Here is an 8,978-nt window from a genome sequence, read left to right as displayed (position 1 = left end):
TCAGCAACGCAAACAGGGAACCTGTTTGTATAGATATCCATAAAATGTGTAGTGAGGAAAAAAAAAAACAACAAACCCCAAACATTTTTCAAGTCTTCAGTGTTACTCTGTTTGCATGGCAAGTTTAAATTCAACTGATTGCCCCTGGGGTAGCAGTATCAATCAAGTAATTCAGACACAAGAGCACTTAACAGCAAATCTCAGGGGTAGCAGAAATAACAACACTGCTCAACTTTATTCATCAACCTACCCGGACTTTTCTGCATCTTCACAAATATCAAACTATTGTTGGGGCTTCATGCTTAATATGAAGTAGCATCAGTAAAAACTCAGGTTGAGGACAACAATGAAAGATGGTTATGACGAAAATCGCATTTGAAAACCTTCTCTCTTAACGTCAGTGTGGATTTTTGCATTAAATAATATGGGAGGCTTAGGGCAATGATTGTAGAGGCATGAATGGTTAATGTAGTAGGACACACTCCTATGTAATTGCCTCCTGTCATTTCTGCAGTGCCTGTGGGATATTGTGAAGAGACAGAGCCCAGTTTACAACCCCACGACAACAGATCTTCTCAAACTTGGAGGTAATTTTTCTCTTTGAATGAATTGTCAAACTCCATTGTATTAGCAAATTTACCTGGAGGTGCATCACTTTTGATTGGGAAAAGGAAAAAGGAGCCTCCTGCCAATAGTTCACAGCACTTAGGAAAGAACAGTAGCAAAAAGAGAAAGCCATGCCCTGGGACAATACTTTTGGCTGGTGTAAATAGAATTCAGCTATCAAGTAAGAGGATTTTCTCCAGTGGAATTGGTATAATTGCTCCCCTTCATTTACATTTGTTGAGTTTGACCTGTGACTGTTATGAGGAAAGTAAGCACTCAAAGACAGAAGTGACATGGAAAAAAACCCAAAAAAGAGCAAACACTTTTACAGCAAGGTACTAAACAGCTCTAAAAGGCCAAGGGAAAGCAGAATTCAAGAGTATCACTGAAAGTCTCCTGTTTAAAATAAATACTTCCAGTGCACTAAACGACATTTCTGGCACTGAATACAGAGGGACAGGACATAATGAAGATGAATCATTTTAATTTATTGAGTGATTCCAGGAAACATTTCAGATCTGTTAAACATTACTAAAGAGATCGATGATACCAGGAATTGTATTTCTCAAAAACTTGTATCTGTATAAAGAACCTGTTTATACAACTGGGCACTGTTATTTCCATCCTCTCTTGTCATACTTTGGTTTTCTATTACCTTTCCATCCAGAGCACTGAGTGTTGCACATGTCTTTATCCATCACTGCCAGGTCCATGTGGTATCTGGCTTTCCATCAGCAGGAATGGATCCAGATCTGTACAATGCTCATCAAAGCAAAGCATACACGCAGCAATACCCGTGCTACGGTCTTGCCAACACTCTCATAAGCACACCTTGTGCCATTTCATCTTTCGTGGTTCAGCTCACCATTCGTGCCCCTGCCATTCAGCCCAGGATTGCCACTGTTGTGGAACTGTCAAACATCCTCAGACTCACAACTCCTGTCACTTACAAGCAGCCATAAGTCTCCTTCAGACTGTGCTGTACACACAGTAGGAAGCATTTTTAAACTCAACAGACAGAAGATGGGAAAGAAAAAAGGAAAGAAAGAAAGAAGTACTGGGAGATTCATGAAGTTGTTGGAGCCACCAACAAACCTTCAATACCAAACAACTGCCAAGTGTTGAAGTCTAAAGGTGCAAGTTAAAGCTTTCTCTTGGAGATAGCTCCTACTTATCTTTGTGCCCATGAGCTATAATGGACCAAGCTCCATTTTACTGAGTATATATGCCCATATCCCCAAAACTTGCCTCCTGCTCAAACAGGTACTCATCTCTTTTCCTCCCTAGATTCTTCCTTCCACTCTTTGGCCTGCAACAGCCAAGTTTAACACTCATGTTCCTAGTAAAGAATGAAATCCATAACAGAGCAAATACGAGTCTGAGAACTTCACTACAGATAACTCTCTCACAAATCCTCCTGACAAACATCTAAGAAGCTAGGACTGCTTCCCTGCCTGTGGGGTCATGAATACTTCATTGTTGCCCTTCAGTAAGCTCTGTTTCATCTAATCAGTCTGTTTCAGAACAAAACAGCTCCAAAACTTCAATTATCTGTCACAAAAGGACGTTTTATGAAGCCTTTTATAATCTCTGATAACACACGACGGTTTAAAACACTATTTCCTAGAAATATGAATTGGCAGAAAAACCCCCACTATTTAATATCACATTTCAACGGTTGCTAGCAAAAATCATTGATGAGGGGAAAAAAAAAAAAGAAAGCTTGAGCCTCAGTCATGCTCCATTAGGAATGGAGTTCAAGGACACCAATTCATGTTGCTCTGGGTTGGTATGTCTTACTGGTAGCTTTTCATAAATTCTGAGCTGGAGTATCATCAGCTGTGGCCTTATTCTCCTTTGCTAGTCTGGAACTAGCCTGCAGACATCAGAATTATCCTTGGTATGCTTTAGTATTGCAAAGAGAAAGAACTTTACCACTTTCCTTTAACCCATATGAGGTCTTGCTTGAAAAGAAAAAAAAAAAAAAAGGCAGGGAGGAAGGAGGAGAGGAGATACATGGGATGAGAGTCAGCTTCCTTCTTAAATGAAGGGTTACTGTTTGACAGAATAGTTATCCAGGCCTTATACAGTGACTACCCCTCACCTCCCAAAATGTTACATCATTACAAAACACAGTAGAAAATTATTTACACCTGTCACATTATTCAGGGATCTGGCACTGGCACCAGCATTTAACACTGCCCAGTACTCAGATCTCTTTTCAGATGCTTGTACCTTAACATATGGGTATGAAATGGGCATTAGAGAAGCATCCTGAAAGACATTTATTATTTTGCATACTTCACACGGTTTGGAAGCTGATAAAGCTTTAAAAATCTCTGTTGAGATTTTTAAATGGAAATGAGATATACATTCTTAGTAAATAAATGTGGCAACAGGCCTATGGGGGGAACAGTATCTGATCATACAGGTAAAGAGCGCTTTGTTGATGCACAGCAGAGGTGGTTTCAGGTTATATCAGCCAGTTTAATTAATTTCCTACCTTTTGACTGCCGTGCAATTTGAAAGCTTTCCTTTTTTTAATCTGTTGTTTGTTTGTTTTCATTTTGGGTTGGTTTTTGTTTGTTTGTTTGTTTGATGTACAACTCTATAGCTAGGCAGGTAAAAAGCTTTCAGGTAATTACACTATTTTGGGAGACTGTTTTCTGGGGCAGTTACATTCCAGGTAGAGAAAACCAACTCAAGGAACAAATTCAGATATTTATTTATGTATTGTTACAAATCTGTGGGGGTTTTTTTTCCATTAAATGTATTTAACAGACAACCTATTTGCACTCAGGCCTTTCGGCATTTTAATAAGCTAAAATATACACTTTTGGTGCCATATAAATTATGGTTAAAAATAATTCTCAAGGACATACTGAGGGGACAAGAACTTTAAGCAAAATAACTCAAGTTGAAATAGTCAATTCCCTTCAACAGTGGTTTCTATTTCATGAGATTATATTCTTTACACTAGCAAACTATATACAAACAATATCACAAAACTACTGTAAGTGCAAAAATGTAAAAAATATACACAAACATATACACAAATTTCTGTGTTTCTGTCTGAGCTACCATACTATTGAGAAATCCAGTAAAAATGCATGATTTGTATTTATGTATTTAACTTGTAGTATCTAATATTTAATTGTAAACAAGATTCAGCATGTAGAGCAACTTAAAACAGTTGTCAGAAGCTTAAATCATGAGGCCTGGAGACTGAAGAACTGTGCACACTAGGATCCAAACTGATTACATATCCACATCTTTTCTGACCTATACTGCTGGGGCATTTAGGGTATTTAAAAGATTTAGAAATATTCAACTACTCCAAACAAATTCTTGGATGTCATTGTTTTATAAAATGCATACGTTTCAATATTTAAAGTAAAATCAGTATCACATTTGCAGGTGTAGGGATCATTCAGTAAGTGTTTTGTTCAAAACAATCGAACAGCTTTTCGTTTATTAAGAAACCTTTCTTGGCAACTCAGTTAGGAAAGTGTAAATGAAAGCAAGCCATGGATGTTCACAATCAAACAATTAGTGAGCATATGGTCATGTCCCTCAAGCACAGATGAATTCACTGGGAACTGACCAATGAGTCACTGATGATGCTCATCATTAGGCAAGTAAGTGTAGGATACACTGCATTGCTGAAAACCTACAGGATTTAGAATCCATGAACAGATATTGGAAAGCAAATGGAAGCTGCCTTTGCATGGATGTTATGATTTGCTGCAGTCAGTCACTGCTAAGGATGGTTTTTTGTTTGTTTGTCATCAAAAGACGGCTGTCTTTTTTTCATGTACTTCCCAGGCACTCACTGATGTATTATTTGAAGCACTTGGACACTCAAGAAAACCCAGGATGACAGTTCTGTCTATCGGGATGGTACTGGACTGAGTAACAGTAGTAGCAGTAGTAGTGTTAGTCAGCTCAACATCAGAGAATGTGGAGAGAACTAAACGTTGAATGTGTCAGTTTACAGCCTCTACAAATATGAAACGTGTCCGTATCTATAGCGACTCATTTCAGAGGAAAGTTCAAGTACAACAATATTTTTGCAAATCTCCTCATCCTAACAGAGAATACAGTAACGTATCCATAGGCTTTCATTTCCAGGAAATATGTTGAGAGTCAAATCTCATTTTGTGTATTTTTCTAAGTGCTTGAAAATTTACAGCATTGAGGAGAACATCTGATGAATCCCTTCTCATACATGATACTTTTTTGATTTAAAACACAAGCCACTCCATACAAGACACATTCTGAAAACTAGTTTGATGTAAAGACTAGTTTGGCAAGTTTGTGAGCTTTTAGGGTTTTTTAAACATTTCAAACACTGTGACAGTGCAGAATGTATACTCTAAAATTAAAAAACTGCTTGTAAAAATAAAATGTCGGAAAAAATTAGAATCTATTTCACTGCAAAGGTTCAATAAAGTGCAAGCAGTAAATGAGAGGGTTTACATAGTGAAAAGTGAAGTTTAATAAATTCGTACAATCTGTATTGCTGACACTGAGAGACATGCTATAAAAATGTTTCACCTTGACACCATGCCCTCATATAAAAATATATTCTAACTGCCTTGCAGTACAATCAGATCTTGACAGAACTGAAAATGAAAAGAACACTGAAATGCCACTGCTTCTTCTCAGCAATGTCAAAATGAAGAAAATATGTAGAGTTATACTACTGCAGTGTGCTCTAGTTAACTGGATGAACTGGACTAGCTGAAATCATGTAGTATGGTAATTGTAAAGAAAAAGATGCATTGTTACTTACTTGCATTGACTCCTCACCACTTCTTGAGAAGGCATTCAGGAGGTGTCACATTGCAAACATGGAACTCATTCCTGCGCAAAAACTCTCACACTTTGAGCTCTCACTAAAGCAGAGCTCTCTAATTACTAGACAGAAGTATGCACTGCAGCAAGCATTTTTACCTCAGAAAATATTTCATGTAATTAAATCTGCAGGTCTTTGTCCTCTCAAAAGTATCTCCTCCTGCTTGCAGTAAGTCTTTTAACTGAAATAACGAGATCTTTAAAGTTTATCACAACTTCAACGATTCCAGTGAATGGAAACAAAACTTTGCAATATCACATGTCACCCAATGCAGGAATTTGCTTTTAAATGGAACTTTGTTTTATGAAAAATAATAAAGCAGACTGCAAAAAGTCTTCCCAGCAGAGGGGGCATTTTCAAATCATCTACCCTCCAGCCAGATTCTTTGGTGTTCAGGAATAGGGAGCATAGTATCAGTGTGAACAAGCAATAATTATTTTCCTTCATACACTCCTGTTTGTCCAGTAAGGCCCATCATGCTATTGGCAGATATTAAATAAAAGAGAGGAAAACTACTTCCTCTTCATCCTTGGAGACTGAAGTCTGATCAATGGCATTTGATGTCTCCCTTTCAGTGGAGATTTTCCACATGCCATATAGGCAGAATTCCCACTTATGACTAGCACAGAACTATGACAAACTTACATCCTGGCTAGTCATTCAAAGTTTAACCTGTTGAAATTCAAAATGAGTATTCTTGTATTCAAAAAAGTCTTTACTTTTTATCCTCCAGTTTTTGCTAACACAAAATAAAAGAAGTTAATTATTGCACAGCTAGTGCCAAGCCTTTTAACTGCCCCAAAATGGTGCAATGTCAGGTGCTTCATAAAGCTCTGTGGAGACTCTGGTCACCTACTAAATAACACATAATGTCAGTACCAACTATGATTTTTGAAACTTTGCTGTCCTTTTTAAAAATCCTCTCACCCATCCCCAATTCCAATTAAATGACCCCAAATACTCATTTTCAAATAAATGACACACAATCTAAATTAAAAATATTTTGTGAGAGCAGCAGCTTTGCAACAATACGAACTTTAAACAAAAGCAGAGTATTAAAATAAAGTCTGTATAACCTTTTAACTATGAAATTATGAAATAATTAATTTTTACTTATGATTTTTCATTCTTACAAAGAACTGTTGGCCACAATTAAATTCAACTGCTGTTTTCCTGAAGAATAGGTATTTTTAGCATTGTAATTAGTGTGACAGAAGACAAAAGATGTTTTAACATATGAGTTTAAATAAATTTAAGACACTTTCTTATAGGATCATCATCAAATGATGCTCTCTTCAATAATTTGTGTAAGCTTCTAAACCACATAAAGGATAATGCACATTACATTTTATTCACACTATAAAAAAAGCACAATATACAGGCCATATCCTTTAAAGTGCAACACAACAGAACATTTCTGCAACATTCAGGTTCTTCAAAAACCCACAAAAGTAGGTATTTAATATTTAGGAACAAATCCTGTTTGGAGGTGTATCGACACTGAACCTAAACTCTGCATGGTTATCAAGCTTGTCCTTGCTGTAAGTGCCACGCTAAAAGCGATGTTTATGACCACTAAACAGTATTATCTTATCTGCTTCCATATTAGACAGCCTTCATGTCACACGTCCACAATGAAGGCTTTTATTCTTTAGTCAGTGAAGAGCATCTGCAGAGCCCTTTATTGAAGACAGTTCTTTGACTATGCTCAGAAAACCTCTTTAAAGTCCACTTAGCTTCACCATACAGGCTACTGTTTCAGATGTTAAATATACCAAGAAAAATATGGTAAATGGAACAGAGCAAGCATGTCTCTGAGTTGGCAGCGCATGCTTCACTACGTTTGGCACTATCTACCAAATGAATTGGTAACACACGGTATGAGAACGTACCAATTTGCTTTTCACCTCATAAATATTTTTGGTTGGATGGTTTGTGAATAACAGTTGAAAACCTCATTTGTTCCTGAGATGAGCATGACAAAGAGTGAGCTCCATCTAAAGCTGCCAACAGGACATTCCTCTGCATTTCCAGCCTTGCTACCTGTGTGCTGAGCCAGATTTATAATCTCAATCCTCCCCAAGGCGCCACTTCTGAGACTCTTCTTGACGCACATCTGGCCTGATCTGGTTTCTCATTCCACCTAGAACATTCGAGGTTGCCTCTGTTGCAACAATGAAAGGTTTCACCACAGTTGGGGGGATTTGGCGGAGGACTCCTCCTACTGCTCCAGTTACTCCTCTGTTTTCATGCTCACGAGCAGCAGTCTCATAGATGGTTTGGGCTGTGTCCGTAATTCCCTTTGAGAAATTACAAGAAATCAGTTACACTGAAAAAGAGAAAGCAACCTCTCCTAATTTTAAGGGAAATTTTCAATTGCTCAGCATTTCTCATCTTGGTGATTTGTATTATAGCTGTAGTGCAACTATACTGATACAAATATGATTTAGTTGTGCTACTGTGAATTCAGAGATCTAAGTATTCCATGTGACTTCTGGTGGCACATCTTGTGCATATGGCAAAAAGCTGTGAGGTATTGTGAACTATTAAAAAATGACAGAATTCACTGGAAAGTCAACTGAGAGCTTACTTCATAAACACCATATCAAGAGTAACTGAAAGTACATTACAAAAGTACAATAAAAATAGGTCAGCATTCTAATTTATAATATGCTATAAAAGTTTTCCCTTCTTTTAAATCCAGCATTGTGATTAAGCTCTACCTCAGAATTAATAGTAACTTCAAAGGGGGCAGGAAGGGGGTGGGCAGGAAGGAAGGATGGATGACGTGGTGCAGGAAATCAAGTTTACAGGATTTACAGTAATTGTAAACCATCACAACTGTAGAGCGCTCACATAGTTTACTTCTGCTTTTCCCATGCAAAGTTTCTGCTGGCTTAATCTTACTGATGAAGACAGTCTTGTTCAAAACTTAAGTCCCCTTCTTTATTTGCTCAGTTTAAACTAGCATCTGTTAATCTGTTAGTCACTTCTGCACCCACCTCTTTTACGACACTGTAGGCTTTGGCTACACCTTCCCGTAGGTCCACTGGCTGGTGAGCTAAACGATGGCGAGGGAACCGCTTGATCTTTTTTGCTTCAATAAAGGTAGGCCCTGGTGATACCATGTCATATGCAGTTTCTGCAGCTGCCTGAAGATCAGGGGCAAATGCAAAACATGTAAGAAGTCTTATGGCACCCCATCACAAATTTAAACTACTAATAGGGTGACATCATTGAAATAAAACAATTCTTATTCCACAAATAATACTCATTTACATAAGATTAAGGTTTTGTACAAGAACTTCTGGAATGGGTGCAGCTGTAACTATACATTAAGTGCCATAATGAAAGAATAAATGCTGTGGGTTTAGGTGGATTTTCCACCTCCTAATTGTTGTATCTTCAAAGGTACCCTCTAATCTGCATGAAATGCTCAAGATATAAACTGAACATTTGATCAATGGTATATATTTCTTACAAACACAGAAGAACACATATAATCCTACTCTTG

General features: G+C 37.5%; 1 protein-coding gene across 2 annotated transcripts in view; it reads right to left on the bottom strand.

The window, feature by feature from the left end:
- Positions 1 to 6,796: 6,796 nt before the first annotated feature.
- Positions 6,797 to 8,978, bottom strand: part of ATG2B (autophagy related 2B) — a 44,905-nt gene continuing 42,723 nt past the window's right edge. For both annotated transcript variants that reach the window (XM_050335309.1, XM_050335308.1), the window contains exons 41-42: positions 8,467 to 8,616; positions 6,797 to 7,764 (exon numbers count right to left, since the gene is read on the bottom strand). In XM_050335309.1, coding sequence (XP_050191266.1) covers positions 7,534 to 7,764; positions 8,467 to 8,616 — 381 coding nt within the window. In that variant the 3' untranslated portion in view covers positions 6,797 to 7,533. The remainder of the gene's footprint in view (positions 7,765 to 8,466; positions 8,617 to 8,978) is intronic.

Source organism: Myiozetetes cayanensis, unplaced genomic scaffold, assembly GCF_022539395.1.
Source record: "Myiozetetes cayanensis isolate MyiCay16 unplaced genomic scaffold, myiCay2020 scf6-25, whole genome shotgun sequence".
NCBI classification, from domain to species: Eukaryota; Metazoa; Chordata; class Aves; order Passeriformes; family Tyrannidae; genus Myiozetetes; species Myiozetetes cayanensis.
Note: the sequence above shows the minus strand (reverse complement) of the source record. Positions and strands in the feature narration are given on the sequence as shown.